Source organism: Anarhichas minor, unplaced genomic scaffold (genome assembly GCF_050575085.1).
Source record: "Anarhichas minor isolate MPS153535 unplaced genomic scaffold, ASM5057508v1 ptg000003l, whole genome shotgun sequence".
NCBI classification, from domain to species: Eukaryota; Metazoa; Chordata; class Actinopteri; order Perciformes; family Anarhichadidae; genus Anarhichas; species Anarhichas minor.
The window spans coordinates 2,174,878-2,199,605 of NW_027466449.1; the positions used below are offsets into that span (position 1 = coordinate 2,174,878).

The window sequence follows — 24,728 nt, forward strand, 5'->3', positions numbered from 1 at the left end:
ATCATTTGTAGGCTCTCGACCTTTTTCTGTATTTTATTTTCACCCTCTTTTTTCATTCAGTTGGGTTATTTTATATCTTTTTTCTTTTTTACACGTCTCCATTGCCTTCTCGCCCTCGTCATCTCCATCGCCCCAAAAAATTACATGGAAGCCAGAATATTTTCCCCTTTTTTTTGTTTTTGATGTCATCTCATTTTACAAACACAACATGTATAGAAACTCTACACAGACCAATATGTTTTTATCTATTTGTTTTTTATATCCGAATACAATTTTTTTTTTTTTACGAGTCTTAATAAACAGTCTGCACGAGCCAGCCACATACGTACACAATTTTGTCATTTATAATTCAAATCAACAACTGCTCTTGTTTGTTATGTAGGTTTTGTTGTTTTTTAATGCACACAAAGCACAGGTTTGGACAGGGAGGTTCAGGCTTGCATACGCTCCAGCTTGTGTCGTGTGCAAAGGCCTCTCTCATGCCCGTGTGCATGTGTGTGTGAGTGTGTGTGTGGTGTGGTGTGTTAGCATGTTTGAGATTTACATGTTGTAAAGAACATGTCCTTCATTGACATGTTGTTTGTTCAAAGCAGACTCTGGTTCTCATCTGGTATTTACACTGGTGGGAGGTCAAAGGTCGAGGAGGTTCAAAAGGTCAAGGGATGGTGTCCAGGTCATGCACTTGTATTTGAATTTTACAGATTCATTACAGGTGAAAGATGAATAAACGCTCCCTGATGGTTTTACAGTGAGAGATGGACGTTTTCCTGTTTGTTGCAACATTCTCGCTCTCTGTTTACGACCTCTCACCTATGAAACATTTACCATTTTTAATATATTCATAATATACTTTTGTGTATTTTATAATCTTTCTCCGGTCCTGCTATACGTCGACTGACAGCAAGAGCAGTGGTGACAGTTACTACACTACGTACTGTACAATCAGTTGATGCTACCTTTTTGGTTAAGAACACACAAACACACACAGTCCAGGGTTTCCCAAAAGCATCACGAGCTGCATTTGAATGCCGTCGACTCTTCTGAACTCTTTGTGGCGCTAAAAGTGTGTCATTTCTCCTTTTCATGGCTGTTTAGTCGGGAAAAACGCCTGATGCAAATACCAGATCAGTGCCACAAAGGGTAAAGAAAATCAGAACCTCTGACTGTGCGACGTGTAAATGCGACCTTATTGCTGAGACTCTTGATGTCGGATTGAAAGACAAGTCAAGAGTTTTGGAGATTTTAACTTCTTTTAAAACACAGATCTGATGGACGAAACCTCTCTTGGCTACATGTCTGGAAATCTGACCCTTTATGTTCTATTGCAAACTTATAAACACAAGAGTTTTGCTCCAAAATGGGATTTGAAAGAACACACCTGTGAGTTTCAGCTCCTTGTATTTAGAAAAATCTTTTGCACTCATGAAAACTAGTTTTTCTGTTGGTTTTCTCAGATGGGGGCTTATAGAAGCCGTTCAAATTTGTTAACATTTTGAAGCTTAACCTTCTATTTATTGTCTACATGTTGTGCTTCAAACACCTCTGAAAAACCAGGCTGCGGCGCGGCTTGGTGATTTTGCCCACTGGTGATTGCTGTGGTCTGAGCTTGCGCTCCAGGATATAGACAGACACCATGCAGAGTATAGACAGAGACCACGACTGGCTAGAGGGCAGTAAAAGGATGGCTTTCATCAGTGACCAGTATTGTAGTATATAAGCCCTTGCTGCTATGCATATTTAAGTCACCTTCAGTGGCTGTATTCACACAGGAGCAGAAACATTTTTTTACACATATCGACACAGATCTTGTTACTTATGCCTTCGTGGCTGCGTCAGTCAAATATTACTGAATCCCTCTCGTTAAACAGCAGCCACGGTACGATCACATCCGTGTCGTAAAGTGTTAAAAAAAAAAAAAAATCTGATTTATTGCGCCTGCGTAAACGCACCGATTATTTTCTAACGTCTATTGAACATCTCAGTTGCGATGCTGCATTTAGTGTGTGCTTTCCTGAGGCAAAAGTGATTGAGGAACATTTTATTGAACATTTCATTTTTTCTTTACAAACTTCCAAAAACATACGACATAGAATAAGAGGAAGTTGGTATTCATTTGGGCAACTTTTAAACTCTCATATTATTTGTTCTACTTTGACACTAATTCTAAGCTTCCACGGTGAAGTCACTGATGTGGTGGCAGTGTACCTGGTCTCTCAAGGCTCGGTGCCGTTTGCCGGGGCCACAACCAGATGAAACTGAACCAGAATAAATCAGTCTTAAATCTCTCTACAGAAGCTGGAAAGTCAGCCACAAGCATGATAACCTGTGCTGTTGAACAAAAAGTACACATAACCAGAACATTTTTTCACAGCCACCAATCTGAATTACTGATAACATAAACACATATTTCTCTGTTTAAGTAGACTCAAAAACAACACACAGAGATTTTCAGATTTTTAACAATCTGGTTATTGTGGTTGTGCATAAATCCAGCCATAGATAACATCTGCATAAACGTAATTTCTCACTCTGTGTCTATAGATTTTAAACGTAAATCTCTCTTCCTTTGCTCCCAGCCGGCTCTCTATCCCCTCTCAGTATGATAAAATAAATTCTGACATTAGATAAATCATCTCATAAATGTTTCACAAAAAATATATATATACCGACTTCTTTTACAGTTTCAGTGACTTGAAATAAAGTGTAGTTGTAAAGGAGTCAGGGGATGTTTTCAAACTGTATCTTTTCAATTCTGTAATTTCATAAATAAAATTCTATATAATAACCTTTTTCACAGCATGCTGCAACTTAAATGAATACAAATACAGATGAATATGCAGATCACTTTTTTTCTCCACAAATTTACGTTCCAGTGTATTTAGCTTTTAAATCTGAAGTGTGTTGTGGCAGTGCACCTTTAAACACACACACGCACACACGCACACACTTCAATTTCGGAATGCCTTGAATAGTACTTCACTAGTAGCCTCCAGCAGTATTTTTAGTCAGATGATTTCAGTCTATGACTTTTGGTCGTCAAACTAAATCAATAAAATAAAATAAAGAGCTTTTCTTCTTCTTCACCCCTGAGCAGACACAAACAATATTAGGGAATATATTCTTAATTTGTTATTGTTAAACATTTCTAAATCTTCATATCTATATTATATTTAGTCTATATTCATATAAATAATTATCTTTGTCTATATAAATCTCTGGACAACTTTTCTGGACAACCTTTAAAATGCATTTTTATTTCCTTGTTATTTCTGGGAAATACTTCTCTTGTACCGGTGTTGAGAACAAATGGATTATTGTTTACCGTGAAGCATCTCTAGCGAGACTTTTACGTTTGCTCATTCACATTTCTGTTTACTTGTATGCAGTTTTACCTTTAAAACAGACGATTTAGAATGGGATTTACTAACAACTGAATTTTCTTGTACAGGTAAAGAATTGTATTTTATGAAAAATAAAGACACTTTACTGCACAAAACAGTTTGATTGAAAACAGTGGCGCATCTGTGGCAGCAACACTCGTCCTCTCAGCTCTAATTGTCATTTCCCAGCTGTCATGAACGCATCTTCAGCGAGAGACCCTTCAGCAGAGACTCCCACACATGGGGGGGAGGAGGGACCATGAAGCAGGAGCCAGGTTAACACAAGTAATACAAAGACCCTTCTTGTTATTTACTAACTTACCGGTGACCTATATTATACTCAACACAATCTCTTTATCTTGATCTGTGAAGGATGCCAAAGCAATCTTGATATTCGTTATATCAAGAAGCCGATTATGAATCAGGTGTGATAAATAACGACTGTGTGACTTTTCCCATCCGTGTATTCACTTCCCTTCCTCCTCCTCTTGTCTCTGTTTTTTTTCCCAAATATGATTCATTGCATAGAAGGCCTGGAGATGAGAGGTCGCCTCTTCTGTCCACCATATTTGTTGTGGTTGAACTCGTGTTCGTCTCATTTTATTTTATTTTCCACGTTGGATGATGGCTGTTAAATACACGCATACAGACCCCCACACACACACATACGTACACACATTAGGAACAGAACAATATAGAGGTGACTTTGAGGTTTTTCTGCGCCGGGCAGCATGCGAAGGTTCCCAGCGAGCGTTCACACAGACAATATACAGCAGAAGTTGGTTGGTTCGTTGGTTTTGCTTGAAGGCCTCGCACTGTTTGGCCCGACAAGAGTACGTTTTTGAGTACCGAACCGCAGATCCCACAATGCACTGCAGGAGCAACAGCAGGGAGAACACTGACCTGAGAAGTTTCCATGACAACTGACAGTCTGAGAGAGAGGTGTTGGAGGGGTTGGGTTACAGGTCTGGACGCCACCACGATAGAAAATGAAGAGTTTAAAAAAAAGGCGAGTGACTTTGTGACACAACCAAGTGTGTTATTTTTGGTTCCCCAGTCACATGAGTGCTGACTTTTTTTTTTTCCCTTTCTTTTTGACACCATTTTCGAGTGTGATTTCACGTGTGCTGTGCACATTTGACAAGAGTGAAGACACACACTGACACACTGACACACACTGACGCGTGAGTCAATGAACATCGATCTCGGAGGGTCAGAAGGGTCACGTTGAAACCCAAACCCCCGCAGGTGACGACGACTAGTCCAGTTCTGCCGCGGTGCGTGACCCGGTCTGCGTTTCAGTGCCTCTCTGCTGCCCTGCAGTGCTTTCAGATCAGACTCCATTTAGCCATCACAAGCGGCGCATCACTCCGATCCACTGGCTGATGGCTGATCGAAGACAGGATGTCTCACTGTTGGGTGGAGGAGAAGATCTGGGCGGTACCAAACTCTTGTTTGTAGGTGAGCACCTGCTCTCTGATGCATTAGTCCAGCAGTAGTACAATATTGGAGTACCGTTGGTGGTACGTTTAAGTCAGACTTGAGCGGTACATCAGTGGTAAGTAAGACAGATGGAGGCAACACGTTTCTATTCCGCCAACTTTGACAATGACACAGGATTGTGCTTTCTACTTTCTTACCACTTACTCTATTGCTTTTATAAGTATTGAGAATAAATACAAGTCAGAAAAATTGACAGGGGGCATGATGAAAGTAACAAAACATTACAAAGCATAAATAAATGAAAAGATATCACAAACAATTATCAAAAACAAAGTTGATTTAAAAAATATAAATTAATCTCACTGTGGCCAGTGTTCCGGTTAATATCACTACATAAAAAAGGGGTGTGATGAAAATATGCGTTTACAGGGTGTAATAAAAAAATATGCCAGTTTAACTTCAAAATAAAAATATTCAAGAATGATTAAGGCGATATTGGTAACCTGCAACATAAAACCCAGGCAAATAAACGAAAATTTGAAAAAATGAAAAGAGAACACAATGATAACCACCAACAACAACATGAGAAATATCTGAGAGCCAAATGTTGTGGAGTAGTTGGAGAAACCCCATCACCACAAGCACTGCAGGTAAATGTTATCTTAATGGCTTTGCAATGGCTGAAAAACAACCCGACCACACTGGTTTTTTTTCCCCTTAAAAAAAACAAAAGGCTCCTCTTATTCCCGTGGCCCGATTCCTGTGTGTTGCTCCGGAAATCTCTCTTCTTTGTTATTGTTTAAGTCGTCTAGCTAAGATGTGTTTGCCAGTGTCTTTATGGCCTCTGTTAAGTAATGATGAACAGTGTAAGGTCTTGGATATAAAGTTCCATGCATTCCAAATTCCTACTTTTTTTATTTTTTTGAATTCACTATATACTTCTTTAAAAGACATGGCAAGTTGAGGATTGTTGGGGTGGGGATTGAAATAAAGAATAATCAGCATTCAAGAAACGCAGAGAGGTGAGGAACCGAGGGAGCAAAAGGTTTCAACAGTTCCAATCTGGAATGTAGATAGAAACAAACCGTGGAAAGAGACGCGAGTCGACACGCTGGTTTCTCTGCGTGTCCACTACGTCGCTAGCATTGTCGTATTCATTCAATGTGACATTTTCATTAACTTCATCACAACAGGTGACGTAACAAGAGGTCTTTAGTACCAGAAAAACCTGCAGTAGCTCAGCAACTTTTTATTCCATTTTTCCCAACGCATTTCTTTTACTTTGAGAAGAGATAGAAAAGGAGGAGAGAGGCTGGTTTGTTGCTGTTATTCCTAGTTTGAGCACAGGACTGTGAAATCAAGGATCCTAGCATGCCACCATGCCTGTGGTAAAGTTACCATTTCCTGCAAAGCAGGAACAAGCAGCTCCCATATAAACGGTGAAGTCGTCAGCATATAGGGAGTAGAATTGCTCCACCTTTTTATATTTTTTTCCCCCGCTGAAGCTGCAGTTTTAAATCCACATGTAGGGCTGAGGTGGTCCAATGCTTCCATTGGTTCTCCTCGTCTGCTACGGCTAGGTGGATTTCCGGTGATGTAAGTAGAGCTCCCTCTACTGGCATGGACCAAGAGCAGCAAAAAGAAAAAGAAAACTTGTTTCTTTGACTTTTGCTGTCATTTTTGGCTGCCAGAAGCTCTTTTGTGATGAAGGGCCGGAGAAGTGTTCAACTGCTACAGGTCGGTTCTAGGGCTCCGCGGTAGTTTGGTGGAGACAAATTCTTTGGCTGGGGGACGCTGGATGGAGGATAGTCCTTCTAGAGATGGATGTTGGCTCGACATGATCTGTGAAAAATACAAAGAGGCAATTTAGTCAAAGCTATTGAACCCAACCCTTTGATATGTTCATAAAGATATTTGTAGATGACAGTCGCAATATGTGTATTCAGATGATACTCACATATGAACACCATAGCAAACATTGTTTAGCACTGCTGTCCTTCCCATATGGAGTGTCAACAATATATTGAATAGAAGACCTCTGTACACTAAATGGTTACTGCCTCGACTTATTCAACCATTGACAACACAGACTATAGAATACAATAGAACAGGCAGGACAGGGGAGATTACACATCAGTCTAAATCAATGATTCAGTGCGTAGAGTCTAATTTTGTTGATCAGTTGTCTTATATTTCAAAGCTGCTTGAGAGTCATTTGTGGTCAAGGAATTTTGTTCGGGGTCCCTTTTTTAATGACAAAGATGCACAGGGAGCCTCTCTATTCAAATGAAGGGGATTTGCTGGATAGAGCTGTCATGCAGTAAGAATGAAGTTGGCCACTAGATGGTGGATAAGTTTAGGAAATGCACTGCTGATCTACAGTTTACTGTACATGAAGGCTCGCAGTCATCCAGCTCTTTTTGCCAAAACTCTACACAAAAAAAAAACTAAAACATATACACAAAATACGAAATATCTTAAGTTAACACAACTTCATGAACTCCTTCGCACTCACACAAAATACATTTTTCTTTCCACATGCCAACTGCACATTGATGTGCTATGAACACAAATCCAATGGGGAAACAAACAAATGTTTATTCTCAATACTGTATGTATATGATAGTATCAGGCAAAACTACTGTAACTGAAGATGACATGAACATACAGTTACTGTATTGTACTGTCAACAAAATGCAGTAATTGTCGTGCACACCAAAGAGCAAACCTGATTCCTGTTTAGAGTGACCAAGCTCTGATTTCTAAGTGGTTGCAGGTGTTTTCACAGGTGCATTCTGGGTGCAGGTGATTTTTATGTGTATTCCATGTATCCATTACAGGAGAATTCTCCCCTCAGATCTTCCTACACGTAGCTGCAAAGAGCAGTCAGGATAGTGGAAGCAAAAGCAAGATTGAAAAGAGTTTTTCTAGTCTATGAAGTAAAATGGACAGTACTTCAGCAAAAGCCAAGTGTTTAAAAAAAAAAAAAAGATGATTCAAATGTTTTTAGTGAGTATTTCCAACATGAACCATCTGTACTAGGCAGCAGAAGAGCAGAGATGTTCCAAACATCCCCAGACAACATGTCAGCCTGTGCTGACACAGCACCCGTCTATATAATGGGAAGGGCACATGTTATGTTGCTGCCTGAAGGAGTGAACTCACTTGTATAATCTGGCTTCACAGCTCTGTGTTAGAGGCCTTTCATTGTGAAAACCCGTCGTGCTTTAGTGTCTTTCGTCTTAGTATTTGTTCAACTATAATTCATTCCACAAACTGAGACCTGCACACTATCGTTCTCATTCTTGCTTTTGCACATGACCCTTCTCTCCCTGCTTCAGGCAAACAGAGTATGAGAGCACTTCAGTGTATAAATATAGACACTGCAGTAATTGGCCCCAATGCAAAACACCCCAAAAAGTACCCCAGACGCTTTCATCACCTGGGCCACTGTGGCCTCCAGTGTCTCTACCATGTATTTCAACCTTTACATTGAAATGCAAATACTCTGCATTCATTGCATCTGCAAGAAATCAAATGACCCAAAGTGGTTTTTGCTGACTAAACCTGTAAAACATGCTGGTACTGTTTTTTGTGTGTGTGATGAATTGCTGTATAGGAGATTTATGTATGTGTGTAACTACGATTTGTAAATAATCATAAAAGACATACTATCTATTCATTCTTTGCCAAATAAGGTATCAGACTTTTTGAAGCTTCGGGAGTCTTTAATCACATCTACAGGTTGTCTTTGAACTCCTGTTTCCTGGTCGGTCCAGTTCGTTTCCCGAATGACTTTTCACTGTATGCATCTGTTTTAGAATCACTGCCTTCTGGTTCTCTCTCCCACTGTGCCTGACTCAGATAAACTGCTCCAAACATGCTGTATATTTACAGATGCCCAGCAGCAGACTTAATCTGTTCCAGTGAACACAGGCCCCCAAAGGGTTGGTACACAACAAACTGGTAGTTGACTCACTTAAGCCGCCACAACATGGCTGAAAGGACACACACTTTTGTGTCCTTTTGGTCTGGCATTGCCTCTCATGGTTTGGGCAAGGCCCAGCAGCTTTAAGGGATTTTTTATTTTTTTTAAGCTACAGCATATCATGATATTTTAATCAGTATTCCAATGTTGTGGCAACAGTTTGGGGAAGGCCCTTTCCTGTTTCGTCTCGACAATTTCCCTGTACACAAGTTGTTGGGTTTTCCAAGTTGAATTGAAGGAAGTTGACTGATTTTCACAGAGCCCTGACCTCAACCCCATCCAACACCTTAGGGCTGAACCGGAAGGTTGACTGTGAGCCAGGCCAACGTCAATGGCCGACCTCAATAGTACTCTTGTGGCTGAATCCCTGCAGCCGTATTCCAAAATCTCATGGAAAGTCTTCCCGAAGGCTGTTCTATGATGGTTAACTATCACCTTTGAGGGCGTAATGTGTCCAGATACTTTTGGCCATATAGCATACCTGGGACAGAATATAGTTGAGAGACATTTGTGTCCCAGGGGGGGATCCTTACAGTGATGGGAGAAAAAGACGAGACATGCTGAGAGAGAGAAAGCGAATGAGAAAGCGAGAATCCTGACAGAGCGGAGCGAGGAAAAACAGCACAGAAGTGAGAAAGCGAGAGCATAAGAAGAGAAAAAAAAAAAGCAGTGATGTTTGACAGCAGTGGTGGAGTGTGGGAGGAGAGAGTCACATGAGGAAGTTAGAAACACGCTGAGTCCAGGCTCAGTACATTATCTTTTATGGCACATATGCAACACTGTGCCCACTCCGAAATACAGCAACATCAATGCCGGCTTATCCCCCCATGATGCATCAAAAGCTTCAAAACCCACCGCACCGAGGCAAAAGACTGTACCTCCAATTTAAACAAAGCGTGGAACAGATGCTTCTATTTTCACTGCCCCAACTCACATAAAACACATCTACCCAGCATCAGAGCCGTACCATGAAATTAGGGGACATTATCGCTCAAAACTGCCTCCTAAAAATTACAAACATACACTGCTTCTTTCTTTGCACAATGTTACGCACACTCTACGAAAAAGGAAATTAATTTGTATCTATTTTTAAATGCATATAAAGTTATTTTTTGCTCCTTGTACGTCAAACTAAGATGCTTTGATCAGATCTTTTAGTCCCCCTTGTATCTAAAGACATTGGTTAAAAAGTGTTTATGTTTCAGGCTCCTTTTGATTGGAATATGTTACCTTTAAATAAATGTATAAATAGAATAAATATGTATCTCAAGGGGTTTATCCTGATATGATACATTTATAATGAATAACTGATTTGCAATATGTTTTGTATTTGCTAATGCAGGTTTACGTTGAACGTGTCTGAAAAACATTCACCGTCAAACATATTTTATTTTAATCCGCTCTTGGCAATATTATGTGATTACCAATTGAAGATCACCAAGATAGTGAGTAACTAATGTTGTCATCACAACTATGACTGTAGTTGACTGAAGAGTGGATTGTAATCACATAAGGACATGACAACAAACCTTTCAGTGAGGTACAAATGATAAATGTGTGATACACTGAACCTCTACTTCAGCAAATTAAAGGCAGTAATGAAGCACAGCCTGACATGAAGCAAAACTATTTAGGAAGAGGTTTTCTAAAATTGTTTCGAACACACTTCTGCGGCTGTCAGTTTTGTGTTGTATAATTTTGTCTCACTGGTTTATATTTAGGTTGTGAGGTCTTAAAGTGTTCGTCACACCTGAGAAATAATTCAGACTTCTGTCGGTATGAAAGTGAAGATTAATAAACCCCCAAATATACCGTGAACATTTTTAGATGTAAAAAAAGCCCCAATGTGCAACAACATCACAGTCAGAACAAAAAAGAAACAAATGAGGTGGTCTGAGAGACTTCTCAGTTCGTTTGGCTCAGTGTCTCACAGAGGTGATTGAAGACACTCGGGACAGTTTCATTTCTCAGCAGCGCTTTACTTTGATCCTGTGGTTCATCAAGAGATCCAATGACCTACAAGTCTGATTCTGATCCTCTCTGTTTAATGTTTCACTGTCAATTTACTCCAATAGGAGACAATCAGACAGCGGTTCATGAATCACGGGCATGCTGTTGGAACAAGAAGATAAATTTCTGGCCATGGCTGACTGCAGGCTTTTAAACTGACAGAACCCAGATGCCAGAGATGTTCAGGAGCACAATACTACAGCTGCAACAACACAAAAGCAACGACAAAACTGGCTTCAGGCCGAGCTGCAGGAACGGCACCGGCAGCTGGTCTCATGACAAACGTTTTGATATGGAGAGGGAGAATTACAGATGTACAAATGTCCCGAAGTCAAAGTGACAAGTAAATTAAAACTGTGCTCAAAGTACAAGATTTGTCTCTTAAGGGTTAGATTCATCTCGCTCTGTGTTTTTTTTTTAATGTTTTCTCGTAAACAAACAAAACCTATATTTACACTCAGTGTTACTCACCAAAATGCATTGAGTGTATTCAACTAATGTGTTGAATATATTTGGTTTTCTTTGCAAATCATATATTTTCGTGTTACTGTCATCTGTTGATCAGTGGAACGCTATAGACGCTATTGACAGGACTGTGTCCTACATCTGGAGGTCAAAACTAGCGACAACCTCCAGTTGTGAGGAGTGAAGCCAATGTGGAAGTGTCCAAGACTTGGATTCTCTCTACTGGCCAAAAAGAAGTGTGATTGTATGGAAGTCTATGAGAAAATTACCCTTTTTCTCACTTGATTTATAACCTCAATAAATCAAGTTTCAAGTCTTCTTCAATAAACCATTTAGATTAAAATAGACCATAAAGCAGAGTATGCTTTAGGGCGGGCTTACTGTGATTGACAGGTCGTTGCCGAGCCGTATACAGCTCTCTACATCTCCTCTGCAAGTCTAAATATGGTCAGTTTCGTTCACTGGTGGCAAAAAGATGACAACGGCCGTAACCCAAGATGGTGACGGACAAATTGCTTCAAAACGGCAGTCCACAAACCAATGGGTGACATCACGAGGACTACGTCTATAGGTCAAAAACTCCACAGGGAACCTTTAATATTTCTGAATAAATAGTTTGTTCAAAGTTTGTATGTCAACCAATCATGTGGTAGACCACTGTGATCCAAGGTGCAGAAAAAACGTGAGTCTATGTTAACTCATCTCGGTTTTTTAGAGCTGAATTCTTCATTTAAAACAGGGGTGTCCACATTTTTTTCAAATTTGTATGATTTATTCATTCTGTTTAGACTGTGCTGGCGGGCCATAAATAATGCATTTTAAGACAGAAGGCGCGGGCCATATAAAATCTGACCTCGGGCCGTGATTGGCCCGCGGGCCGGACTTTGGACATGCCTGGCCTAAACCTTAGTTGTTTCCTGTGAAGATGGAAGTTTATTTTGAAAAGACAGTATGCATGTAACAAGCGAAAACTGACTCATGTTGCTGGACTTTTGCAGGAAAAACGCACGAAAAGTGAGGAGTAATATTTTGTAAGATATCAATAAAACGGGGATGAATTTATATCATTGTATAAAGAGAGTGACATGAGAAGATCAATCTCATGTCTGTAAGTTTTAAATCAGCTATAATCACTATTTTAGAGTGATTAGCGACTCGTCTAAAACATTTAAAAAAGGAATAACTTCAATAGAATCATTCTATACACTGTAGCTTCTTTACATTCTGTTAGAATGTAAAGAAGCTACATTGTATTACAATGTAACTTCTTTACATTCTATTAGAATGTAAAGAAGCTACATTGTTGCCTTTTCTTTTCTTCCCACAAGAACGTAATTTTGTCAGGTTGATAAAAAAGTCACTTTACTTCCTGACATTATTGTTATTTTACCACAGGGTGTCCAAACTTTTTTCAAAGAGGGCCAGATTTGATAATGTGAAAATGCCCAAGGGTCAACAGTCCCTGCTGACATTATTTTAAACAATACAAGTAGCCTATGCATACATTGTTATTTAATCATTTTATTTTTAATGACAGCAAATAGCAATGTAACCAAATGTAAGCATTCATGTGTGAACACATCTCAACAACTATTCTGCCTTTCTTTCACATCTTGAAAGTCAGATAACACAAAGAACAAGCCATCTAAAAGCTAATTACATAGAAACCGATCAATGTTCTCACCTCAAGACAATCTTAAATATGACTTAGTGAGGGTAATGAAAGGTTGTCTCACATTTAAGTTCAACACACATGAAACAGGCTAACGAAAAACATCAAGTTGTCTCTTAGTATCTGATGATAGCTCTTCAGTGTTACGAGCCAGGCAAACATTAGCAAACTGTCTTCTTCTCGGGGCAATTATGTTTTCTGCTATTTTCATAACACAGTCTTTGATAAACTCACCTTCCGTAAAAGGTTTGTCATGTTTAGCAATTGCCATGGCCACTTGGTAGCTGACTTTGATGATGTTTTCATGTGAAAAGGACCGCTGCTGTGAGGCCAAGTTATCTTGGAGTTGCTTCACTTTTCTAGCACGGTCGCTCTGATAGCTTGTTGTAGCATTAGCATATTTGGTCTCGTAGTGTCTCTTTACATTATATTCCTTAAACAAGGCAACAGTCTCATGACTAATGAGGCAGACACAGTTGTTTTGGTTTTCTCCACCTCTCCTGGAAGCGGCGGCCCTCATTATCGACTTTCCTTTTTCTACTTGCCGTAACATGAGAGTTCAAGGGTCAGAGCCAATTTCAAACAGCCAGACAGTTACAGAGTGGTGCTGCCACCACGAGGTAAAAAGAGGAATTGCATGTTGAATTTGTATGATTTATTCATTCCGTTTAGACTGTGCTGGCGGGCCATAAATAATGCATTTTAAGACAGAAGGTGCGGGCCATATAAAAATTCGGACTTTGGATATGCCTGATTTAAAAGCATTTTGAACCCTTTATGCACACGTTCCACAGGCCCACCATTCTGCAGACTTTGCCTGAGGGACGTACCCACGATTTACAGCTTTGTGACGTTAACCCGTTGGACCCGAGACCAAAACTAATTGTGCCTTCTGGTGACCCTCATTAACATGTTATGTAAAGCCAAGAAGTTACCCACAAATAATAATAGGAAACGGTGTCCAGTCATTTTAAAACTGTGGCAGGTTCAGTAATGGCAAAGCGTCGTACATGTTTCGTCATTTAACGTCATCACATGTTGGACAGTTTGCAAATAGTCTACAAAAAATAATGGTAAATATATCCATTTAACTTAATGCAGAATTCTGCGATTAACAACCTATCCTGTGGGCCCATGTGGACACAGTGGACGGAATCCAATAATGTCCAACTATGTATCAGAGGGTGGATGTTTTCTATTAAGAAAAACATCTCGTCTGAAATGTGGCTGCTTCCTCTTGCAGCCAACAAGGACTGGAACCCTCTGGATACTTACTATGTGTCAGGCCTGAGCTCACACTGGCACAGAGAAACATGCTGCTCTCTCTGGCAGGCCGGACAGTAAGTTACTTTTAACTTTGCCAAACTTATCCCATCAAGATCTGTTTTAAACCACATGTAGAACTTCCCCATTCAGTAAAATTCTAAACATCTACTTTGTAGTTTGTGTCAAACTGTTACGATAATCATTATTTATTTCCGATGTATTGCTGTATGCCATAGTGTCTTCCTTACTTACACTAGAGAGCACCACAGTCAGAAATGTTCAAATCCTGAATGGGTTACATCGGAGTTAGTTGAAAAGCTGGTGCGTCAGTATCAGTGTGAACCCTCAGGCCCTCAGCTGATGTCATCTGGTAAATAGTTGAGTGTGAGAGGCTGCAAGGGCTTGAAATGGTATAAATACGAATGGGAGAGCACTTTGCAGCAATATATCACGTTACCTTGTCAACACAAAAATATGTTGTACAATTGTGGGCTTTTTTAAACGTTTTTTTACTGCGTGACTTGAACGTCTTTCAGGCTCCTGCCTTATGAGATGAGAGGTAATAGTCAGATAATCAAATTACTAGTTTTTTGTAAAAACAGCATCAAATAGCGAAAATTAAAATAAATAGTTAATAGATAAACCAGGTGTATACAGCATACTCTTGCATTCATCTTATTTCATGTTTTTTATGCATGTTTTTTTATATATATTTTTAATCTTAAATCCTTAGTGTTAATGTTTCTGTGTAAATTTAAAGGTTAAAACCCCATGTGATAGACCTTCTTGTTTACTTGTTTGCTTCCGTTTAACGTCTTCTGTTTAATAATCAGCTCTCCTGGTTGATGGTGAGGTAATTAGTAAAAACAGCTGGTGAACAAAAACCTGCAGACTGTTGTCTGGCCAGAAACTGTGATAGAAGATACAATTACCTACCAAGATATACAGTGTTTGCATGTTATGACAATTAAAGTACTCACCAGTATGCTCATCTCTCCTCTCTGTTCCCCTCTCGCTCTCTCGCTCTCTCTCTCCTCTCTCTCTTTTAGTAAAACAAAAGCAGGGGGGGAACTTCACAGGTTTTTCTGGTACGGGGCCTCGTGACGTGGTCATTTAACATTTACATAGTCCTGCAAATACATGGAGACATTCAGTCAGTTTATTTGATGTTTACTTTTAAATTTATGTTAGAAAAGACAGCTTGTTAACTCCCTTACTCCCTTAAATAAAGCACAGCAGGTAATGTAAGTTATTTCATGTGGGACTCCCAATTTAAAGAAGACTTTCATCATTTAAGAAATGTCTTGATCAGCAAAATGCAAGTCAAGCCGCAAATCGTTCACATTCCTCAATGCAGCCCATTTAAATAACACGATACAACATGGACCATTTTCAATGCACAGGCTCAATAATCAAATATTAAGGTCTGTCCGGCGCTGTGTTATACATGTTTCATGTTTCAAAAATCTTTTTTTTTTTGTTTAATGATTTTGGGAAGTCCAGTCTCAAGTAAATCAAAACTTAAAGCAACCAACTCCAAGTCAACATTTTCAAGTCCACAGCTCTGGTAGTGGTAGTGTGTACAGTGTATGTACCCTTGATTTTATGTACCCTTGAAAACACGTATCTTGTTTGATGAAGACATAGTAGGAATAAGTTGTCATTGTCAATGTTCAATTTTCACCCTGCACACGCAGAGAAGCCAGAGGACCAAAAATAAGAAGCACAGACAGAGAAGAAAATACACAAACACTCAGACAAAGACACACTGCTTTAGCTTGTTCTGAGTGAACCACTTTCAGCCCACTCTCTGCTGCCTACAAGAGTCAAAACAACATCCCAGTAGACTTTGAACCAGCAGCATCTCAGAGATTTATTTTTGTACCTAATGCTTAGATGCACTTTTTCACTGAAGAAAACAAAATGTTTCAACTAGAATTACCGCCTCACACTTGAATGTCTCTGCCAATTAGTCATGTTGCAATTTACATTCATGTCCATCCAAAATGTCATCGGTTCATCATTTTATTCGATCGGACATTTGTGTGAAATTGTCATAATTAGAACGTGGATTCTTGAGTTATGGCCCAAAAAGTGATTTGTGAGGTCACCGTGACCTTTTACCACCAACATGTGATCAGTTCATTCGGAGTCCAAGTGGAGGTTTGTGCCAAATTTGAGGAAATTCACTCCAGGTGTTCCTGAGACATCGCCTTCACGAGAATGGATTTATTTAAGAGAGTTCTACATAAAAGACCTCCGAGGATTTCATAAATAACGAACGCAATCTTCAGCTCAGGCAAGACAATAAATTTAATTGAGTTGAATTGCAAACTTCTCCTTTTAAACTGCTTGAAGGAAGCTGCTTTGAATGTAAGAACCTCAGCTAAAACCTTTTCCATCAAATAAAAGCCACAGTTGATAATAAATCACCTTCCAGATTCCTCGTCTGTTTTTAGTGCTGCTTCTTTTATATTTGATCCGTCTGCTGCAAGTCTGACTTCGCACATGACTTATTGATATACATCGGAGAAAGAACGGAAGAAAATACGTACCTTAATCTCAGCGCCTCAGAATAAGGAGGAGAACTTCTTGCCAAAACCCGTGAGAGCTGGAGGAAAGTGAAAAAGAAATAGAGATTAAATAGATGTTAACTGAGGGGTGAGAACTGAGGGACTTACTAGTAAAACTTGAACGTGTCATGAGATCGAAAAACTAATTTGTTTGCATTCTTAATGATGAGGCTTTTACTTTTTACTGGACAGCTAGGATAAAAGCATCTCATATTTTTCTGTTTGGTTGATATGCAACTTGAAAGCACTGAGTTATTGCACTGACTTTGCAATAGATTATTATTATAATTATTACATTGATGTTGCAGTCACTTTGTGTCTCTTTTTAGTCATTTTGGTGTCTTTGTAGTCATGTTTTGTCTTTATAGTCGTCTCTTTGTAGTCATGTTTTGTCTTCATAGTCGTCTCTTTGTAGTCATGTTTTGTCTTCATAGTCGTCTCTTTGTAGTCATGTTTTGTCTTTATAGTCTCTTTGTAGTCATGTTTTGTCTTCATAGTCGTCTCTTTGTAGTCATGTTTTGTCTTTATAGTCGTCTCTTTGTAGTCATGTTTTGTCTTCATAGTCGTCTCTTTGTAGTCATGTTTTGTCTTCATAGTCGTCTCTTTGTAGTCATGTTTTGTCTTCATAGTCGTCTCTTTGTAGTCATGTTTTGTCTCTATAGTCATCTCTTTGTAGTCATGTTTTGTCTTCATAGTCGTCTCTTTGTAGTCATGTTTTGTCTTCATAGTCGTCTCTTTGTAGTCATGTTTTGTCTCTATAGTTGTTTTGTGTCTCTTTGTAGTCATGTTTTGTCTCTATAGTCGTCTCTTTGTAGTCGTCTCTTTGTAGTCATGTTTTGTCGTTATAGTTGTTTTGTGTCTCTTTGTAGTCATGTTTTGTCTTTATAGTTGTTTTGTGTCTCTTTGTAGTCATGTTTTGTCTTTATAGTCGTCTCTTTGTAGTCATGTTTTGTCTCTATAGTTGTTTTGTGTCTCTTTGTAGTCATGTTTTGTCTTTATAGTCGTCTCTTTGTAGTCATGTTTTGTCTCTATAGTTGTTTTGTGTCTCTTTGTAGTCATGTTTTGTCTTTAGCGTCTCTTTGTAGTCATGTTTTGTCTCTATAGTTGTTTTGTGTCTCTTTGTCGTCATGTTTTGTCTTTATAGTCGTCTCTTTGTAGTCATGTTTTGTCTCTATAGTTGTTTTTTGTCTCTTTGTAGTCATGTTTTGTCTTTATAGTCATTTTGTTTCTCCTTCTAATCATGTTTTGTCTCTTTATAATTGTTTTGGCCCTCTTGGTAGCCATTTTGTGTCTCTTGTCGGTCGCTTTTTGTCTCTTTGTAGTCATTTTTTGTCTCTGTAGTTGTTTTGTGTCTCTTTGTCGTCATGTTTTGTCTCTATAGTTGTTTTGTGTCTCTTTGTAGTCATGTTTTGTCTTTATAGTTGTTTTGTGTCTCTTTGTAGTCATGTTTTGTCTTTATAGTTGTTTTGTGTCTCTTTGTAGTCATGTTTTGTCTCTATAGTTGTTTTGTGTCTCTTTGTAGTCATGTTTTGTCTTTATAGTTGTCTCTTTGTAGTCATGTTTTGTCTCTATAGTTGTTTTGTGTCTCTTTGTAGTCATGTTTTGTCTTTATAGTTGTCTCTTTGTAGTCATGTTTTGTCTCTATAGTTGTTTTTTGTCTCTTTGTAGTCATGTTTTGTCTTTATAGTCATTTTGTTTCTCCTTCTAATCATGTTTTGTCTCTTTATAATTGTTTTGGCCCTCTTGGTAGCCATTTTGTGTCTCTTGTCGGTCGCTTTTTGTCTCTTTGTAGTCATTTTTTGTCTCTGTAGTCATTTTGTGTCTCTTTTTACTCACTTTGTTTGTGAAGTAAAGTAGCTGTCTAGTTTGAAAAATGCCTTTCTCCAACAATTATTAGAACATTTACAAGGTGATGATCAACAATAATATGTGATGCCATTCCAACATGACGGTCAAATCACTTGTGTGAAGTGTGCTTTTAATAAATGATCTTTTGTTGTACCGTCTCCCAGTTTGCCGGCCTGCTCAGCGGCGGATCCAGGGAGGATCTTGGACAACATGCTGTCTCCCTCCATGCCAGGCTGACCTGCTGCTGCACTGCCAATACCTCCTGGCCTAGTAGTTGCCTTGGAGCCTGGACAGAAAGAACAGAGAGATGAAGAGAGGATAACAGACAGAGGAGAGAGAAATGAGGAAAGGAAAAGACAGAGACATATCCAGAGGACAAGAGATGTCAGGATCTATGCAGGTCTAATATTAGGTGGCATCTGACAGTGTGCGTACTTTTTTCTTTTTCTATGATGGCATCTGTGGTGCCAAGTGCTCTGTGTCTTTTCGAATCAAACAGTGTGTGCAATAGAAAATAAGTATCGTCTTTGAGTTGCACTAGCTGTCCCTGTTGTATTTTTCCTCTCCTGCCAGTCTACTGAATCAGCCACCTGCCCTGCTTTCACATTAGGTCTCCTCTTTATGGATTTAAATGGGTTCCTGTGTTTAGTGGCCAGATTTTTCTGAATAGATGTGCTGTTGTAGCCTTCAGTCATTACTTGAGACCAACTCTTTGTTTGCTGTCCATCCAAGCAATTTTATTTGCGGTTTTTTTCAAATCTGTTTATAGTCACATGTGGGATTCAGATCCATCCATTTACCTCCCACACCGCATAAAAGACAAACTACTTCCTGTATCAGCATTTCATTTTCTTATTGTTCTTCTTTTAAATTTCCAAGAGACGCACTACCTACTGGTCAAATTAACTGAATTACTTTATACCAAATTAACTAACTGACCCAAGTCATTACGTAGTGACTTAACACACTCAGGATGATCTGCTGCCTTGAAGTGAAACCCCTCCACTGTGGGATTATCTGCAGATTAATCTCAGATTAGATGAGACGGCACACACCGGTTACATAATAAAGACACAGTGGGGAGCTGCTGGCGAGACGTGAGAGTGCTGGGAGTCTCTGTGTGCGATGATTATACTGTACCTATGCCTGTGAGTGGGGGCTGGGCGGCTTTTGTGGCCATGACCGGCGCTGCCTTTGCTCCAATAGCTGTTACTGGAGGCGTGTCCATCTTGGCCTGCAGAGACAGAGAGACGGAGAGACAGAGAGTATGAGAAGATAAAACAGCATGAGATGCTCATCATTTACTAACACAAACTTCTCAGTACTCTCTTCACAGCTAAAAACAGCTGGTAATGGAAGACAGTGGGGGAGAAATAGCTCTTAGATATTCACAACACAGCAGACACAAGGAAAAGAGAGGAAAAAGTAAGAGGTTGAGAGACTGACAGAAGGCGACAGAGAAAGCTGCTCCCCTATTGTGTTGTGACATCTTACTGAATGACATGAATGATGAGTGTCACCATCGTCAACACAGTCAACTGTCAGTTATCTTCCTTATCACTCAGCAATCACTGAAAGAAATTATACACAGATGCCTCCAAGAAAATCTCAGGAAAGCTGAAAAATTCCTGCCAACTTCTTTACATTCTGGCCTTTGATGATAGATTGTCTGTTGTTATTAATCAATTAAATGAATACATTTATTATTTATCATTTTGGTTTAACTCCTGTCCCTGATTTAAGATAATATTGACATTGTTGTATTGCTCAAGTGCTTTTTTAACTGTTTTACTTTTCTGCATTTATTTTCATACTGGGAATTATAAATACATTTTATGTGACTTCATGTGAATCCAAACTTTCCACGTTGGAAACCGCCGTCTGACGGCAAGGTAAATCAACAAAAATATTCTAACCATGGCTGTAGATGTTCCACATTTTCCTGCATCATTGTCCCACCTCATCCCTTTCTCAGAGTGGACTGGTTTGGACATTTTGATATCTGCTGAGTCACTGTGAGCAGTGTGAAAGCTTTTACATTACATTGCTGGGTTTCTTTGCAGCTCTGCCCTCACCATTTACGCACTAAACTACAGTGGCTGCTGCTGCACTAACACAGAATAGCTTCAGGAAAGAGCAGACCAGACCTCTGCTGATATCCATCGCTATAACAGTTAGTACTATCTGAACACAGGAAACAAGGCCCACTTTCTATGTTCTTACTTTGTGTCATCTGTTTTCTGTAAAGCTGTAATGTAATGGCACTCCTGTTTATAAACACTCCATAAATATACTTGACTTGACGGACACTGAATCCAGTTTAGCTGCAGCAAAGAAGAGGTGGCGCATCATTAAGCACCGTGCAGCTTACAGCATCTCATTATTTACAGCCACTTCGTCAATGCTTTTAATTACACAATGGACCGAACAACAGAGTGTTAGTGTATGAGTTTGCAGACTTGAATGATAATCAAATGACAGTTTATGGCTTCCTGTCAGAGCTTTCTGAATAATTTCCAAGACAAATTCCTGCACAACTTGATATCAGACCTGATGAATTATTGCACTTTGCTTTCCCGCTGACAGCACAACGATGCAGCAACATGAAAATCAGGAACGCTTTTCAGCCGTGAAAACTATCGGGAATAATTATGGGTCCTGGTGACTTTATGAACTTCATTGGCAACTCATTCATGGATTCTTGGAGTTGAGATTTTTCAACTCCAATTGCAAATACGTTTGCATGGATTTATGATTATGTAGTAAAGACAGGGTGCAATCATATATTTTGAGTGCCAATTTCTTGAGCGCCTAGCAGACAGTGAATCAGCTACGTTTAGTTATCAGTTGCCTCGGTGTTAATCACAGTGTTAGATAAAGCCTGCCAACAGAGGCACAGCAGAATTTAAATAAACCATCTGAACTGGGAGGAGATGGACTAGCTCTTATCTCTGGGAGCATGGAGGGACACAGGGGAATGAGGGGAAACAAGGGCTGAGGGTGAAGACTGTCTGGAAACGAGGAAGAGGTGAAGGGATGGAGCAAAAAAAGATGAGAGCGAGGAAGATTAGTATGGGGCCTGGAGGGATGAATGAATACAAAAAGGATAAACTAGCTAGCAATTGGTTGTTAGAAAATGTTGAATTATAAATAGGAGGATGGATAGAGAGAGAGAGAGAGAGACAACAACATCCTTATCAAAATGGTTTGTTACATGAAGATGACAACATATTAAACGACAGGTTTGTCAGAATCGTGAAACATTTCTTTTGTGACAAATATAACAAGCTTGTTATGTCAAGATCACAGTAATATCATGAGTAATGTGTACAAAAACTGAATTTGAAATGAATGTGTGTGTGTGTGTGTGTTGTGAGAAAGAGAAATATAAAGATAACCTGTGGTACATTTAGTTCTGCAAGACAACAACAACACAACACTAACAGAGAAGGTATACAGTACATACCATACTTCTCAAAATGTCACATCAATCACATGCAGTGATGGAAAAGTAGAACTGACTGTAAATTTGATTTGAATGTATTTTTCTGCCATTGAACAGCATTTTAACAGTAATAAAAGTGTAGTTATTTTTTCTCAAACAGAAAAATACTACATCCTTTATATTATTATCATACCATCTGTTTATCATAAAAAATGGAAACAAACGCTGCAAGTCTTTTTAACATTGTCATTTTCTATTTCTCTCTATTACTAGTCTTCCCTCTCTGTACTCACCATGGTGGCTGGCATGGTTCCTGCGGGACCTGTCTGCCTGGCCTGACCCATGGGTCCACCCGCTGGACCCATCTGTCCTGGCTTGGCTTGGCCTTGCCCCATGCCCATGCCCATGCCCATTCCCATACCCATGCCCATGCCTTGTCCCTGGACTGGGGGCTGCTGCTGAGGGCCGGTGGCCACTGCGGCACCAGGCTGCCCTGACCTGGCCGCTGATGTCTGGGCTTGTTGTTGGAGCTGGGTCCTCTGTCCTGGAGCTCCATCTGTCTGGGAACCTGGACCACCCTGTCGCCCTGATCCCGTAGGCCCTCCAGCGGGGCCCTGACCCCGGGAAGAGCTGCCAGACCTGGAGGAGCCTGGATGGAGAAGGTGGGTGACATATTTTTTTTAATGGAAGTGTTATGCTCATTGTTCCAAAATCGTCTCACCTTAGGACAACGAGAAACGGCTAAAAGAAAGGACAACAATTCAACAGTCACCAGATACTTTAAAAGAAGATAAAATATCAGCAGTACTCTGAACGCTGCAGGCCTTTAAATGCAGGGAATGATTGACAACTTAAAGTTATCATGTGTGCCAAAAAGATTCGGTCGATACATCTTCACATCATCTGTTCCTCTTCGGATGTGAGCAGAACCTCGACTGATAAGCTCCAGTCAGTGAGGTCTAACTTATCCAATCAGATTATTTCTGCATTTGAGAAACTTTTGTGAAACTGGAACTGCAGTATTTATTTTACAGTAAGGCTTTCTTATTATTATAATGGATGGCCTTTTTATTACATTGTATACAGTAGCAATTGACAGGTGAAGCAGCAATGAAAGAGAGAATGAAATGCAACAAATGTTGTGAGCAAAGTTCAGACCAGTGGTTTAATGAGTACACTGCTAAGAACACAGCCACAATGCTGCCTCGGGAGACAGCATTTTCTTTCGAAAAGTTACGCTTGATATAGTTAATTAAAAATTGTTGATCCCTCAGGGGACTGTTGCTTGTAAAAGTCAAACTCAGTCTGAACAACCAGGGGTAATTAAATATGTCTCCCTTATATCTAAACAAGAAATTTACAGTGATTTTATCCAAGAATCACAGCTTATTATTGCTCCATTAATAATTTGAGGGTGTACAATGGTTTAGGAAACTTAACTTAGGTCTGTGAAATACACGTTTTCATCTCATTTCTTTATCCGAATCAAGGGTCTAAGGACAGAGGGTGTCGCATGCTGTACAGATATTGGGCTGTATACGTAATATTGACTTGACTTGACTTAAATGTGAACTGGAAATATCTGTTACTTCAAGTCACAGACATATAATTTGTTTTTAATGAAGACGCCAGACCGCCTACACTGGCCAGACTCTGAATGAGGTCTAATATTGTTCTAGTCATGAAATTAAATTTGCAAATTACTTTGGAATGGTCTCTTTTTTTACAACTTCTTAAACATATTCCACATATTGATGTTAAAATGACATTATAATGTATAACACGTGATATACCATTATTTTTAAATAGTTACAGAGATGATGTAAAATCAGTTAAAGAATGTATCGATCAGTCATCGTTCAGTTTGTTGAATTATCAACAAACAATTAGTTCGATAGTCTTTTTTTTCTTCTTATTTCTGTCAAATATTTTGAGATATAATGGAGATGAAGGGCTAGTAATATTGGCACATGTAATGCTATTCCTCCTGCCATACAGTAGAAAAGCATTTTATATGAGGTGTAAAGGTGCCCTGTATTTACCAGGTGGCTGGCCCTGCATGTCCATTGGCTGCTGGGACTTGCTCCGTGAGGAACGGTGCGGGTCCCCCTGTCTGGAGGAGCGCTGTCCATGGTGGTGCCCAGACGGATCTCGGGAGTAGTCCGAAGAGTGGTACCCTCCGGACCTGGACTCACCACGCCTTCCTACAGATGAGGATCGTGCTGTAGGGTCTTGGCGCATTGCCGGGTCTTTGGGGTGCCCCTTGGATGACCTCGAGGCCCTCTGCTCATCTGAATGACGTGATGCGGATGACTGACGGCCAGAGCTGCCTTGGGGCCTGTGGTCACGGGATGCAGAGTGTCGCCCTCCGTGGCCGTACTCATCCTGGGGCCACAGGTCCTCCTCAGGAGGCTCATCATAATCGTGGTAGGTATGTTTGACACCATGCCGGCTCCTCCCAGATGAGTGGCTGCTGCCGTAGTGTCGAGAACTGGAGCGTGGCTTCTCAAACCAGTCAGTTTCTTCTTGGCCCAGATGGTAGGCTTTGGAAACCGAGAGCAGATCACAGTCAATCTCCATGTCGTTTGGTGACAGCGGCATGCAGGCTGAGAGAAGGAAGGAGACAGGAAGAAGACCA

The 24,728-nt window shown here is 39.9% G+C and overlaps 1 protein-coding gene across 1 annotated transcript in view; it reads right to left on the reverse strand.

The window, feature by feature from the left end:
* Nucleotides 1-16,794: 16,794 nt before the first annotated feature.
* The window catches only part of bsna (bassoon presynaptic cytomatrix protein a), a 122,179-nt gene continuing 114,245 nt past the window's right edge, over nucleotides 16,795-24,728 (reverse strand). Inside the window, exons 11-15 of the mRNA XM_076102126.1 lie at nucleotides 24,133-24,633; nucleotides 22,384-22,739; nucleotides 19,786-19,879; nucleotides 18,800-18,931; nucleotides 16,795-16,835 (exon numbers count right to left, since the gene is read on the reverse strand). Of these exons, the coding sequence (XP_075958241.1) occupies nucleotides 16,795-16,835; nucleotides 18,800-18,931; nucleotides 19,786-19,879; nucleotides 22,384-22,739; nucleotides 24,133-24,633 (1,124 nt within the window). The remainder of the gene's footprint in view (nucleotides 16,836-18,799; nucleotides 18,932-19,785; nucleotides 19,880-22,383; nucleotides 22,740-24,132; nucleotides 24,634-24,728) is intronic.